The sequence below is a fragment of the Pipistrellus hanaki genome (assembly GCF_964339955.1).
Source record: "Pipistrellus hanaki genome assembly, chromosome: 10".
NCBI lineage: Eukaryota > Metazoa > Chordata > Mammalia > Chiroptera > Vespertilionidae > Pipistrellus > Pipistrellus hanaki.
Genome location: NC_140512.1, coordinates 46,147,820 through 46,164,164, shown reverse-complemented (window position 1 = coordinate 46,164,164; position 16,345 = coordinate 46,147,820). Strand labels below are relative to the sequence as shown.

At 39.2% G+C, this 16,345-nt stretch overlaps 1 protein-coding gene across 1 annotated transcript; it reads right to left on the bottom strand.

Moving 5' to 3' along the window:
* Positions 1-6,504: 6,504 nt before the first annotated feature.
* TAS2R38 (taste 2 receptor member 38) lies at positions 6,505-7,506 on the bottom strand (the record flags this gene model as incomplete). The annotated part of the gene is made up of 1 exon (XM_084896438.1): positions 6,505-7,506. The coding sequence occupies one exon, from the start codon at positions 7,504-7,506 to the stop codon at positions 6,505-6,507; it is 1,002 nt and encodes a 333-aa protein (XP_084752564.1).
* Between the last annotated feature and the right edge of the window lie 8,839 nt (positions 7,507-16,345).

Sequence of the window (16,345 nt, the reverse complement as noted above, 5' to 3'; positions counted from 1 at the left end):
TCTTGTGTATGGTGTAAGTTGGTGGCTTTGTTTCATTTCTTTATATGTAACCATATAATTTTTCCAGCACCATTTATTGAAGAGACTGTTTTTACTCCGCTGTATGCTCCTTTGCCTCCTTTGTTAAATATTAATTAACCATAAAGTCTTGGGTTGATTTCTGGGCCATCTGTTCTGTTCCATTGATCTATATGCCTGTTCTTGTGACAGAACCAGGCTGTTTTGATCACAATGGCTTTGTAATATAGCTTGATATCCAGTATTATGATCCTTCCAACTTTGTCTTCTTTCCTGATTTCTGGGGCTACTCAAGGTCTTTTTGGTTTTATATAAATTTTTGATATATTTGTTTTAGATCTGTGAAATATGCCATTGGTATTTTAATAGGAATTACATCAAAACTATAGTTTTCTTTGGATAATTTAGGCATTTTAATGATGTTAATTCTATCAATTCTTCCAACCCATAAACACAGTATAAGCTTCTACATGTTTGTATCTTCCTCTATTTCTTTCTCCAATGTCCCATAGTTTTTCAAATACAGATTTTCATCTCCTTGGTTAAGTTTATTTCTAGGTACCTTATTTTTATTATTGTAATAGTAAATGGTATTTTTAAAAAATAGTTTTTCTGATAGTTATTATTGGTGCATAAAAATGCCACTGATTTTTGGATATTAATTTTGTGTATGTTACTTTGCCAAATTTACTTATTAAGTCTAGCAGTTTTTTGGTGGAGTCTTTAGGGTTTTCTATGTATAATATCATGCCATCTGCAAATAATGACGGTTTTATTTCTCCTTTCCAATTTGAATACTCTTTATTTTTTTCTTCTTGTCTGATTGCTTTAGTTAGGACTTCTAGTACTCTGTTGAATAAGAGTGGTGAAAATGAACATTCCTGTCTTGTTCCTTATCTTAAGGGAAATGCTTTTAGTTTTTGCCCACTATGTATGATGTTGGCTGTAGGTTTGCCCTATATAGCCTTTATTATGTTGAGAGATGATCCCCAGATTCCCACTTTGCTGAGAGCTTTATCATAAATTAGAGACCTGGTGCATGAAATTCATGCACTGAGGGGGGTTCCCTCAGCCCAGCCTGCACCCACTCCGATCAGGGACCCCTCAGCAGTCAGACACCCTTCTTATAATTTGGGACCACTGGCTCATAACCACTCACCTGCCTGCCTCCCTGATTGCCCCTAACCTCTCTGCTTGCCTGCCTCATCTCCCCTAACTACCTCTGCCTACCTGATTAACACTAATTGCCTCTTCCTGCCTGATCACCCCTAACTACCCTCTCTGACAGTCTGATTGAGCCCCCAACTGCTCTCTCCTGCTGGCCTGATCTCTCCCCAACTTCCTCTGCCTGCCTGATCATTCCTAACTGCCCTCCCTTGCTGGCCTGATCTTGCCCTCAACTGCCCTCCCCTGACATCCTGATCTCTCCCCCAACTGCCCTCCTCTGCCGGCCTGATCACCCCTAACTGCTTCTGCCTGCCTGATCACCCTAATTGCCCTCCCCTTGCCAGCCTGATCTTGCTCCCAACTGCCCTCCTCTGCCAGCCAATTTGGTTCTGATTGGTCATTTTTTTTGCCAAGTCAGTGTCTCTGGGCCTATCAATGGGGCCTGATCAGAAAGTGGGGCTGATCAGCAGCCTGGGTAGAGGCCTGAAGAGAAATGGAGGTGGGCTATTGGCCAGGCCAGGAGAGAAAGAAAGCTAAGTTCTGATCAATGACTGCCACAGAGGCTATGGCTCAGATTCTGCCTCTCTCTCTGCAGGCCTCTTTCTGGGTCTGATCCACACCCCTGTAGGCAGGTCAGGGCTCTGGCAGCAGCCCCAGTCAGTGCTGGGTCACCACAGCCACCCAGCACTAATGGTGGTTACCATGTTGGCTCTTTATCATATAGATGGGCACTGGATTTATTGAATGCTATTTCTGCATCTATTCCACTCTGATCTTTATTATTTCCTTCCTTCTACTTGCTTTGGGCTTTGTTTGTTTGTTTTGTAGTTCTTTTAGGTGTAGAGTTATATTGTTTATTTGAGATTTTTTTCTTGCTTCTTGAGGTAAGCCTATAATGCTATGAACTTACCTCTCAGGACTACTTTTACTCTGCCCCATAGATTTTGGGTTGTTGGGTGTTCATTTTCATTTGTTACTGGGTAATTTTTTATTTTTTCCTTGATCTCACTGGTAACCCATTCATTGTTTAATAACATTCTGTTTAGCTTCCATGTGTTTGAATGTTTGGGGATGTTTTTATTGTAGTTGGTTTCTAGTTTCATGTCATTGTGACCTAAGAAGATGCGTGGTATTATACCAATCTTCTTGAATTTGTTATAGACTTGTTCTATGTCCTAACATGTGGCCTATCTTTGAGAATGTTCCATGTACACTTGAAAATAATGTATTGCATATTCTTCTGTTTTGGGATGAAATGTTCTGTAAATATCAATTAAATCCATATGATCTAGTGTGTTGTTCAAGACCACTATTTTTATTGCTATTTTTGTCTGGAGACCTATCCAGTGATAGCAGTGGAATATTAAAGTACCCTAATATGACTGTACTGCTGTCTGTTCTCCCTTAAAGTTCTTAAGAGTTTATTTCATATATATATATATATATATATATATATATATATATATATATATATTAGGTGCATATATGTTTACTAGGGTTATATTGGATTAATCTCTTTTATATTATGTAGTGATCTTCTTTTCTCTCTTGTTATGGCATTTGTTTGGAAGTCTATTTTGTCAGATATGAATATTGCTACCCCAGCCTTTTTGTTTGTTTCCATTTGCATGGAATATTTTTTCCATCCCTCACTTTCAGTCTACATTCTCTTTTATTTATCACAAGTTTATTTCTAATCCTATCCTTTAATCTGAATTTTAATTATTTATTTTTAATAATTGGTTGGTGTTTTCCAACTAGGTGACATAATGTCAATCCAGTTGCATTAAGTTCCAAACCGCATTTACTTACCATTTTACTCAAACTCAATCCAACTTCCTTTTTCAACTTCTTTATTTTTGTTAATGATTGTATTATATTACAACACACTCACACACTAAAAGCATCCTTGATTCTTCCTTTTTTATCAACCACCATATCAAGACACTAATTGATGTTTTACAAAAGCTCTTTTATACTTTTGCCAATTCTCACTACCCCACTCAAGTCAAAATCTTTCATTGTAGCTAGAGTGCAAATGGCTCAAAACGTTTGCCTTCTCCCTTACAAATCAGTATTAGAAAAATATCAAACAAATCTTTATAGAACCACTGTCTGATCATGCCACTTCTCTATTTAAGGTTCTGTTATAACAATTAGCAATAACAAGCCTCAACTACTGAGTTTGGGGAAAAATATTTGTAAACTATATATTTGATAAGGGGTTATATACAAAATATGTAATTAACTATACAACTTTATAACAGAAACAAAATAGAATAACAATAAAAGCACACACCAAACAACCTGATTAAAAAATCGGCAGAGGACTTGAATAGGCATTTTTTCAAAGAAGACATACAAATGGCTGACAAGTACATGAAAGGGTTCTTAACATCACTATACAAGGAAATGCACATCAAAACCACAATAAGATATCATCTCATACCTGTCAGAATGACTATTATAAAAAAGACAAAAGATATCAAATGCTGATGAAGATGTGAAACCTTTGTGCACTATTAGTGAAATGTAAAATGTATGGAGGATATTAAAAACGTTAAAAATAGAACTATCATATGATTCAGCAACTTAACTTCTTGGTATATATCTGAATAAGATAAAATAACTATTTTGAATTGCTATCTATACTTCCTCTATATTCATTGCAGCATTATTCGCAATAGCTAAAAATTGGAAACAACAAAAGTGTCTATCAACAGATAAATGAGTTAAGAAAATGTGGTATATATTATTCAGACTTAAAAATGTAAAGAAACCTTGCCATTTGAGACAAGTCAGATGGACCTTGAGGGCATTGTGCTAAGTGAAATAAGTCAGACAGAGAAAGCAAAATCTCACTTATATCTGAAATCTAAAATCACTGGACTCATAGGAACAGAGAGTAGAATGGTGGTTGCCAGGGTCTGGAAGGTGAGCAAAATAGAGAAATGTTGGTCAAAGTGTACAAGCTCTCAGTTATAAGGTGAATAGATTTTAAGGAGCTAATATACAGCATGATGTCTATCATTAATAAGAATGTATTATATATATGAAAGTTGCCAAGATAGTAGAGATTTAATGTTATTACCATAACAACCACCACCAACAAAATGGTAATTATTTAAGGCAAAGGATCTGTTAACTAACCTTGTTATGGTAAACACTTCACAATCTATATGTACATCAAAACATCACATTGCACACCTTAACTTACAGGTGTTATGTCAATTATATCTCAATAAAGGTAGGGTATTGAAATAGTATATTGAAATTTGTAAGCTATTGGTAGGTATTGAAATATAGTATATTGAAATTCATAGGCTACGGGAAAATGCTTAGCAGGAAATTTAAAGCTTACAATGTTTATATTAGGACAGAAAAAAAATTTAATTATCTGATTTTCTGCCTTAAGAAGCTATATAAGGGAGACAAATTCAACTTGAGAAAGTAGAAGGAAGGAAATCATATCTAATATAGGGTAATAGGCAAATTAACTGTCACTCTGTCGCAAAGATGGTGGTGCCCATAACCATAAGATGGTGGCCACCAGTCCTCACTGGAGTCCCCCAGTCCCAGGGGTGGGGGCAGCTGCTGAAAGCGGGCAGCATAAGTGGCCTGACAGAAAGCTTGCTTCATTGCCACAGCGATGAGGTAAGCATTCTGCGTCCAGCCATGGATAGGTCATATGCCCAGGTTGTGGGCTCAATCCCCAGTGTGGGGTGTGCAAGGAGGCAGCTGGTCAATGATTCTTTTTCATCATTGATGTTTCTATTTCTCTATCCCTCTCCCTTCCTCTCTGAAATCAATAAAAAATAATTTAAAAAAAGAAGTAGAAGATTCTATGGATGTCCTGCTATGTCTTTAAAGTCTGTAAAGATCTATGTCTATGATACCTTTTTCTCTTTTGAGCCTTTAGGATCTGATTTGAGGAAAGTCTTCTGGGTTGGGTTCCTGTGCAGGCAGATAGAGAATGCTGAATTGCTATTAACATACATTTCTAGGCTATTTTGGCAGCTTCCCCAACTAGACTGACCAATGTTTGGAACCAGGCAAAGTACTTTTTTCAAGGGCCAATGCAGCAGAGCCTGAGGCGCACACAAAGCACTGGTGTCCAGGGTGCCTACTGAGTAGATGTCTGTCCCCCAGCAGGTTAAATGTACATTTCTGAGTTAATGTATTATCAGACAAAATGATCCCATCTTTTGATTCCTGTAGAAGTTTTAATGAAGTATCTCTTGAAGTGAAGTGATGAGATACTTATTCTCATAAAACTGGAGTTTGATGAGGATTCTGTAATTGCCATAGTGGTGAAAATTTTCAAACACTATACTAGCACCTGCCTTAAGAAATGGGTTTAAACCAAAGGACTTGTATGAATGCATTTAAGCATAACCAATGGATGCAAAACTGGGGGGTGAGGGCATGTATAGAAGTGGGCAGGGGCAATGGTAAGATATGTACACATATAATACCTTAATTAAAAAAAAAAGAAGAAGGAAAAAAAAAGGTTTAGCCCTAACCAGTTTGGCTCAGTGAATAGAGCATCGACCTGAGAACTGAAGGGTCCCAAGTTTGATTCTGATCAAGGATATGTACCTTTGTTGTGGGCATGTCCCCTGTGGGGAGTGGTGGTGCAGGAGGCAGCTGATCGATGTTTCTAAGTATCTCTCTCCCTTTCTCTCTGTAAAAAAAAATCAATAAACTGAAGCCTGTTTGGCTCAGTGGTAGAGCATCGGTCTGCGGACTTCAAGGTCCCGGGTTTGATTCTGGTCAAGGGCATGTACCTTGGTTGCGGGCACATCCCCGGTAGGGGGTGTGTAAGAGGCAGCTGGTCGATGTTTCTCTCTCATCGACGTATCTAGTTCTCTTATCTCTCTCCCTTCCTCTCTGTAAAAAAAATCAATAAAATATATTTTAAAAAATCAATAAAATATATTTTAAAAAGGAAAGGAAGAGATTTAGCAGTCATGTGAAAAGCTAACCATGCTATCTTGGGATTTAGATATTATTTCAAAACACCTGTTTTCTCATGGTTTGGCTCATACCATGCACTGACAAGTTATATTATACAAAGCATTTACCTTGAGTACCTCACCTTTCTATTTTATTCATTTTATCAAAACAATCCTAGGGAACCAAAGCCATTGTACTTGCCTAGGCCATATGTAGAGCTTTATTATCTTATTCTTCTATGCTTTGGGTGAGTTCATTGATGTAGATAGGAGAGAATTCTCAGTTATGATTTGTGGAAGAAGTTGGAATAGGCTTCTGAACAACTGGAGATGTATTCGTGAAGGACTCATTTCATGTCCACTCTCAACATAGACCTGGTGTCCTGGGATCTGCCTTGTGGTCTGCTGTTACCCTTCGGCTGCTCTGAACCCACAGTAGAATGCTGTCCACAGCTCTCCTCAGCTTGGCATTGCCTGAGATCAGGATGGCTGCATGCCCTGAGGGAGAGGCTGCCATTATCCCCACACAGATCATGGCCCCAATCTTGCTGTGCCACTGCAAAGGCACTGAGAGGAGGGCAGCGCATAATGACAACATAAAGAGGCAGAGAAAGGAGATGAGGGATTTGACTGCTTTGATGTGGGCCTCCAGGCTGGGGTCACAAGAGTCCATGGTCTTGGCCCTCATTGTCCTCATGTGGCGGCACAGGGAGACAATCAGCACCCCAGAAGAAACCAGAAAACACAAGAAAGGTGGGATGGACCCCAGGCTGCAGAAGAGGAAGGAATGAAAGAACTTGAGGTTTGCAGCTTGCAAATCGAATTCTGTATTGTTACTCATGAGTAACACAGTTGTGACTGTGAAGTGAGATCTACCAAAAAAGTTCCAAGAACAGATGATAGTGCATACACTGGTGAAAAGGACAGTACACAGGAGCATCCTAGAAATCTTCCTGGAGATCCAGCTGGCCAAGCAGAGCAGGAAGGAGTGAGAGAAACGGACGATCTTAGAACAGTAGAGGAGGCTGAGGCAGGTGCTGAGCCAGAGGCTGACTTGGTTTGTGATCATCCAAAGCATGATGATGGTTTGGTAGCTGAAGCTCATCAGATCGCTTATCTGCTGGGAGTGAGTAAGCTGGATGGCATCCAGAAACAGCAGCCCGTGCAGGAAAAGCCGGGTGAGGCTGAGACTCAGCAGGACAAGATCACAGGTGCTCAGGGGCTGCCTCCTTACCACATCCCGAAAATACACCAAGAAAATGAAGACATTGATCAGAATCCCCACTGCAAACTCCAGGACTGAAAGGACCATAAATACACTCTTAACTTCATAGGACACAGTTATGTTGGGAGTCAGAGTCAACATGATGTCTCTTCTTAGTTGGTTAACCTAAGACTCACATACCACCTACTAGAGGAAAGTAAGTTTATATACTGAGCTAGGCCTTTACCTCTTGCTCTAGATCTACGCCAAAATGAATGTATAGAAAGTTCTGGCAGGAAACTGAGAGGGAAATTGCTGCTATAGAATATCTCATGGATACACACAAAAGCTCATCATACGAGTAGAAGAATGAAGCTTGTGTCTTTTGGGTGATGCAGAAGCTTTTAAGAAACCCCCGTGTTTCTGTGCAACAGTCTTCACGGGGGGCCACGGCATAGCATCACAGATGCAAACAAGACATTCTCAGTTACCCAAGCCCAGTTTTGCATGCCCATCTGGACCTGCATGGGTGAGAAGAGAGTAGGATTTGCTTATGAATTTCAAGGGAACTGGCAGCAGGCAAAGCATATATCTTGATGAATATGGTTGGATATGGTGCCTCTTTCCATTTGCATGCCTTCTGTAACCTCTGAGGCATGACTTTAATCATAGACTGTTTTTAATATGGACAAGTGCACAGTTCCTTCCAGGCACTGGTGTATGACTGGTATGACTACCATTGTCAGATATTTCATTCAGCCATCATTATTATGCCAGGCACTGTGCTTGACAAGAGAAGTATTGCCATGAACAAGACCAGCACCTTGCCATGAAGGGAGAAAGCAGGGAGGAAATCTGGCTTTCATTATTGCAAAAGCTTTTTAATGCTCACTCTGCTTCCCAGCCCACTCCCTGAACCCAAAGAAACAATAGAGATCCTATGAAAATATAACTAAGACCATGCCATTGCTATGTTCAAACCTTTCAGAGCCTCCCATCTTTCTCATCATTAAAGCTAAATCCCTACAATGACTCAATAGGTATCATGTACATATTCAGGGCCTCTGTCCCTTCTCAAATGTAATCTGAGGTCATTGCTTCAAATGTGCCTCTTTCCTACTCTGCCAACTCATCAAACACCCTCCCACCTCAGGACCATTCATTTTCACGGAATGTTTTTCCTGTACATACTCCAGTGTCTCATTTTCTTCTCAAAATGTCTTCTCAAAACTCACCTTATAAGAAAGACTTTCCTTGAACATCCTATGAATGATATTCCTCACCCAGATCTTGGATGCTTCCTGTCATATGTCACCTGCTGAATATTTTGGCATATATTTAATTATTTATTGCCTAAACCCATGCCCTTGAAACATGTAAACTTTATGAAAGCACAGAGAAGGTACTGAGTTAATATTTTTACATGAATAAAATTTTCACAAATGAAGCATTGGTAGCCTACAACACTCTCAAAGATTACACCTAGGACATTTTAACATTCCTAAGGATTATATTCTAACATACTTGGCTGCAATTTCTGAAGTCTAGCTTTCCTCCATGTGAAACATTTCCAAATATTTGGTGAGTTCTGTCTCTCCAGCATCTCTAATTCTCCTCAATCTCTAAAGGAATATGGACTGATTTCATATTCACTTCTGCAAGGTCTGGGAAAAAATATGACTACTCAATAGAGACTGGATAACTGATCGTTTAGAGACTGAATGTTGCTTTATAACATTCCCCTCCTGACCCAGTGCTTCTTTTTCACTTTTTTTTTTTACAGGTATCTTAACTTTTCCAGTTCTTTTATTTTTTTGTCCTTCATGCTTCATTCACTTACTCATTTATTTTGTGGAATGAATGAAGTTGAAGGGAGAAGCTAAATGGTCTGTTGTCTGTTAACATTTCCTCTAAGAGGTGGCGCTTTCTTACTTCTGGGGAAGTGAGGGAAATGGGCAGATGTTGGTCAAAGAGTAAGAAGCTGTAATTATGTAGGATGAACAAGTTCTACAGAACTATATAATGGCTATAGTTAATACTGTATCAATTACTGGAAATTTGCTAAGAGAATAGATCTCAGGGGCTTTTAACACACACACACACACACACACACACACAATGTTGGTTTTTTCTTAATAAAATTGCATGTATTTAGCATGTACAGCAACACACACACACACACACACACACACACACACACACACACCCCTCACTGAGGACATGGATATGTTAATTAGCTTATAGTAATATATAGTAATTTTGCTATGTATATCAAAACATTATGCTATTCATGCTAAATACATGCAATTTTATTAAGAAAAACCCAACATTTATAATCCTATTCCTATACAGATAGTCCTCAGGTTACCTCATATTCAACATACATCATTTTGTGGTTACACCACCATCTCCCATTTATTTATATAAAAAAAAAAGTTTCATCATTTCAATGTATTTACATATGTATGTGCTTTATGTTTTATTTATTTATCACAAGTAAAGGTCAGGAATTGTTATCTTTCTTTTAATTTTTTTTTACTGTTTCATTTCATTACTGCTGTGTATGTGGTCCATGTGAGTGACATAGGTGCTTATGTAGGTAAGTTCCAACTTACAGTGAAAATCACATTACATCATGCCATAGGAACAGATCTCTGACATAACCTGAGGACCCACTGTATAAAAAAGCCTAATATGCTGAGCATCCAATCATCCAGTCATCTGTACAACCAATCAAAGTGTAATATGCTAATGATATGCTAAGGCAGTTGAACTGCTTGCTATGACATGCACTGACCACCAGGGGACAGACGCTCCAACCTGTGGGTCAGCTTGCTGCTGGGGTCCAGCCAATTGGGACTGAGCAAGATGGATTGGACACGTCCTGGAGCCCTCCTGTGGTCCCTCCCCAGCTGCCTAACCTCCTGTGTCTCTTCCTGGCCCTAATCATGCAATAGTGGTGTCTCTTGGCCTGGCATGTGCCCTCTTGCAATGGGACCCTCAGGGGATGTCAGAGAGCCAGTTTTGGCCCAATCCCACAGGGCAAGCTGAGGGACCCCACTGGTGCATGAATTCATGCACTGGGCCTCTAGTTATAATAAAACAATATATGATATTAAAAAGTAAATCTAAGAAAATATACAAGAAATTCTTGAAAAAATTATAGTTCATTAATAGATATTGAAGAAGCATAAGTAAATACATTATGCTTATGGATAAAAAATAATAAATGTTAGTTATTATTCCCGTCCCTTTTCCTGCATATTCCTTTAACCTAAGAGTTATCTGACTTGCCTCATTTGTTTCTGTAGATGTTTTATTTTTTATGTTTACTTTTTAAAAAAATTAAATTTAAGCCCTAGCTGGTTTGGTTCAGTGGATAGAGCATCGACCTGTGAACTAAGGGGTCTCAGGTTTGATTCTGGTCAGGGCACATGCCTGGGTTGTGGGCTCAATCCCCAGTAGGGGGCATCAGGAAGCAGCTATTGGCTGTTTCTCTCTCTATCCCTCTCCCTTTCTCTCTCTAAAAAACCAAATAAATAAAAATATATTTTAAAAAATATAAGTAATATGACTTAAATCAATAATTACTAAAATGTTTTATTAAGTATAGAGATATTCACAAGCCATTCATTGTACATGATCATATAGCATTGAAATTGTATTTAACTTCTCATATTTGTAAGCCCCCTCATTTTGACCATTCATACTTTTAGAATTCCAAATAATGAGACAGAGTTCTGTACTTTCAACTGACGCATGTTTTCCCTTTCTCTTAAGACACCAGGTGGCAGTATTGTACCAAATAAGTTTAGGAAAGGTTTTTGCTTTCCTAAAGAACCCAGATGTAAAACACTGGTTCTGTTGCACCAGCAGAGAGATGTAAACACAGAGTTAAAATCGCTTATTAAAGATTATAATCTTTTATGTAAAGAATCAATAAGATCATTGATCTAAGTGATTTATTGTGAATAGCAAATCTCACCATAATCTTTCAATATTCAATAGTTCTTTTAGAGAAAAGAAGCAAAAACCCTCACAGGTATCCCTCTCCATTTAATTTGTGTACACACGGTGTTTTTGATTATATAAAAAATCTGTGTGGATGTAATTTACGATCTGGCTGTTTTTTGAAGCTAAGAACAGCTCAATTAAGAGCAGTGGCAGGAACAAATACCTCATCACATGTGATAAAAAGTTGTAGTCATTTGAATTTTGCAAATAAATGGATGTTAAAAATTGCATAAAATATATGTTTGGACTTTTGCCATTTATTTTTTGGATATTGGAAATTAATTCTTTGGACTGATTTTTAAAAATTGCTATATTTGACGCAAAAGCATAGTTACTAGTAATTTCAAACCTTGTTCCTTTAGGATGCCTAAGTGTTTCCAATGATTTGCTTAAATATATCCAATGGATACATTAGATGTTATTTATTAAAAACATAATATATTTCAGATGTTGTGATGAGCACTGAAGACACACTGGTAAACAAGATGGTATTAGAGGAACTAAAGAGCCCAGATGTGTAGTATATACCTCAAGGTGGGGGTAGGAGGAAGCTGCCCCTTGGTACCACCTCACACGTGATAGAGTGGCTGTTATAAAAACACAAAAGAAAATAAGTGTTGGTGAGGATGTGGAAAAAAGAGTCCTAGGAGTTCCCCAGTCCAGCTCTGTCAGTCACTCCTGTTACCTGAGAAGAGCAGCAGTGAACTGGATTGCAGGGTATTATTTTATTAAAAGCTAAAGCAGTACCCAAATAAGTTGGGTTGGAACATGCAGTGGATGTAGGAAGAGTCTACACATCCGACTTGGCATTCTGTTCATGGTAAATGTTGCTAATTGCCTACACAATATCAGGTCTCTCCTTTACATTACTAACGGAACTGCATTATTCAGTAAATCATTATTCTCAGTTAATACCAAACTCACTTCTTATCTTTCTTGCAGATCAGCATGGCGAATGAGACTCAATAAGTTATTGGGTGGATTTCTTAGAAAGTCCCTGTTGCCTTTTCTTCTTTCTGTGCCCAAACTCAGATGTTATGCTGAAGCTTCACCCAGGAGGGAAAATCGAGAGAATTTCAAAGCTCTCACCCTGCCATCTTTTGGGTACTTGAAACCACACCAGCAACTCTGTGTTCCAGGAGGCTCATTATGGTTGAAAGGTAATATTTTTATATATTGAAGTCACAATGCTTGGGCCACCTATACTGGAAGCTGAATGCAATTGCTAACTGATAACTTGCTGGTAAGAAGGGCCTGAATCCATTTGCCTTTCAAAGCGTGTGATGCCAGGAAGTGGGATGGGGAGAAGGTCAGCCTGTTCTCTGTCGAGGCTTGCTTATCACGAAGAGGCAGGAAACAGAAAGTGCAGGAAAGAAAACAAAAGGAAGGTTGTATCTGCTTTCTGTGTTTTAAAGCATACTTTGTCCACTCATAATAGTCAAAAGGAGGTAGGCTTAGTGGTACTCCTCTGGGGAGATGGGATTAAAGATTATACCACACAGCTCTTCTTTCTGCCTCTCTATCCTAAGATTTTGCTGTTGCTACTAATTGATCCTGCTAATTCATCAAGGACTAATTGATCTTCTGTGACTTACATTCAGAAACGGAATCAAGCCATCTAGTGGTCACAGAGCAAGCTGCTTTGTAAGATGCAGGCCAATTTAAGGACTGGCTATCTTTGCATTAAATGCCCATCCCCAGTACAGTCAGCTTTAGAACCAACATGGAATCTTGGGATAAGGGACATCTATCAGCTCACTTTCCTCAGCAGGGACATGTAGGTAGATATTTCTTCTTAAACTGTTTTGTCTACTAACATGAATTAAGGAAGAGGAGGCTTTAAGTAAAAGCTGATAGAGCTGTAAGACATTGAACAATAACCAGTCCTGTTCTGTTTCTCTCTAACATAAAAAAAAACACAAGGGAACTTTGTACAGGACTGACACTTTGAGGTTCTCTGTCTAGCAGAGACAAGGGAGATAGTGTAGACATGGTGATTCACAGAGAGCAGAATAGACAGAGAGTAGGTTTCAGGGAGAGGCTGAGCCACAGAGGAGAGCTACCATGATAGAGTCTATCTATGGCTGTAAGACATACATAGATACTGTCAGTGCCTTGAATACATTTCCTATGGTGTTTCTTTCATATTTTCCCCCTGAAGTGGGGGATCAGGAGAAACATACTTACCAGGGGCCTATCACATGGGAAAATTTCTGTAAAATTTAGTTTTTTATTTTGAAAAAGCTCATGCAAATTTGTATGCTATTACATTATATTGCTACATTTCTCATAATTCCAAATATTGATTCAAATTACTTGCTCTTCTCCAGTGAACATGGGTTTAAATTGAACTCCCAAGAAGATGTGTTATGTACCTCTCAGTGTGTCACCATATAGCCCTAGGTTAATGTGCCTAAAACATACAATTCTATGGGGATGCCAAACAATCCAGAGACTGTGGGCATTTGAAGGTCTTGCAATTGCAAGTGACTGTAAAAGAGAGCAAAACAAAGGTCATAGGAGGATATGTGTTGCTTGTAGGTTCTGCTAGAGATTTTTGGTGATGATACTTCCACTGGACAAAGGGAGACAATGAGAGCCTATCAGAGCAGGGCTAGCATGGCTACTAGGCAGAGAAACTCACAGAAATTGGGTGACAGAAAAGATGATGACGAAGACAATGATGGTGGTGGTGGTAGTAGAGATAGTGGTGATGGTTAGTAGTAGAAGTGGTGCTGGTAGTAATGACAGGTAGTATTTTGGTCAAGAAGCAGGAATTTAAAAAATTACATGAAATTCAATTGTACAAAGGCCTTCCAGAAATGGGGAAAAAAATACTGGCAAATAGGCTCTCTGATTTTCCTTCTTTGGGTTTGAATAGTCTCTTATTTCTGCTAATTTCTACTTGTCTGTCCCATTCTCTGTTGGGAAAACAAGTATTTTCAGTAAAATTCTTTGATTTCTGCCTCTCAATACTATGACATGATCTCTGGCTGTGGAGGAGGGGAGCCATGGAGGAAACTATGGGAATCTCTAGTACACGAGTTGGGCTTAAAGAGAAGGAGCCATTGGTGAGGTGAGGATGGTAGAATATGATAACTGACAGGATCAGAGGGTTTCCACTTTGGGAGACATAGTGGAGTGTGAACTTTGAATTTTTTAAATAAATGAACAAATATTAGGCTGATAAAGCAATTTCTGGATATACTGACTTCAGGCTTCATGCACATTAGATTACTAGATTAAAATTAAATTAGTCTAAGTTTGACTCTGCCATTTTTTGAATGACCTTTAGCAAGTCATTGTTCTTAGTTTCTGTTTCCTTGTTTATACATGGGGATTAAAAATACCAGCTCTGTCACATAGGGTTGCGATTAAAGAGCTGATGTAGATTAAAATGCTCTAAGCACTGCAAGATCTTCTATAAATGTTGAGTTTTATTACCAACATGTGGATACCAGGTAATGTATTATTGCTAATAACTCTCTCCTTGGACTCACATGTGTGCCCATGTATTTCTGTCTATGGAGATTACAGGTAGGGAAGGATAGAAGGCAGTGTAAAACTGCTGAATCATACCAGATAGGTATTTCACAAGAGAAGGAAATGTTGCAATGATCAGTGTAAGTAACTTCTATTCCTACCTTCCTCTGGACATTTCTGGGCAGAAAAATTACTCCTGCCCCAAGCAACTCCATTTCTCCTTTTGCAGGTAGCCTCTGATGTGAAGGGCTTATATTTGGAAGGAAAACCAACGTGGCTGCAATAAAAAGAAAGAGGTACAATTTAAAGTTTGTAGGTTTTATGGAAACTGTTAGAGGTGATTTGTGACAGGAAGCGGAATAGACAATGTGTGTGGTGAGAGTGAAGTAGTGTGTGTGGAGTGGCAGAGAGAGAGCGTGCTAAAGAGCCACATAGAACAAAGTGATGGGCTAGGCCAGGCTTGCCTCCCTTGGCCTGTGGAATCAGCTCAGTGTAGGAAGCTCTGATGCATTCTGCTTGTCTATCAATGGCCCATGAATGGAAGAGACCACCTGCTCCAGCCCCAGCTAGTGCGGCTGTTTCTGGGAGTTGATGAACTGGAGAAACAATTCTTAACAGAAACTAAGCTAATGACATTGCTTGCTAGATTTTGTTTGACTTTATTTTGAGAAAGGACAAGTTGGGGCAGGACTGAAAACTGACTATGATGTGCATATGATCACATCCAATATATAGAGAAAGCGGCTGAGCTTCAGAAAATCTAAATGACTTGCCCAAGGCCTGTAGCAAGTAGAGACTTGGATAGCAAAGTTTAGGCGAGTTTCATTTCAAACTTGGGGGACTACTAAATCACCACCTGAAAATTTAACAGCAAAACCCACCCACAGCCTATTGCTGGTGAAGTCTAGAGGGATGAGTATGTTATTTCCTATACGGATTTTATTCAGTGCCAGGAGGATGAGAACACACTCTTCCTTCACGGCCCACTCACTGGTCAGAATAGGCTCCTCAAGGGAATCGAACCCGGAACCCTTCAGTCCACAGGCCAACACTCTAGTCACTGAGCCAAACCAGATAGGGAAATCCTTTGATATTAAAATAATTTTCATTTGAAGAGCCTATTATATTGTCATCCTTATGAATTTTGTGTTTTCTGTCATTACCTAGACTAACTTAATTCTATGTAGTATGTTTTGCCTTTATCATCTGTCTGCACATGGAGTCAGTCTGCCCTCTTTCAGGAGGCACATGGAGTGTCCTCCCAGCTGAATAGCATTCAGTGCCTGGAGGGAGTCAGGTGGCCACAGCCCTCAAGGATGTTCTCCCAGGGCTGGACCAGGATTACTAATTAACTAGTCAACCTGATCCAGGGAATGAAAGCTGTGCACTCATTTGCATTTGATACCCATTAACCAGCACAGTGACCAGTTACCAGGGCTGAGGTTGCTTTCTGTGGACTGTGTGCGCCTCTGTGATCATTGCCAGGTCACCCTTCAGACGGAGC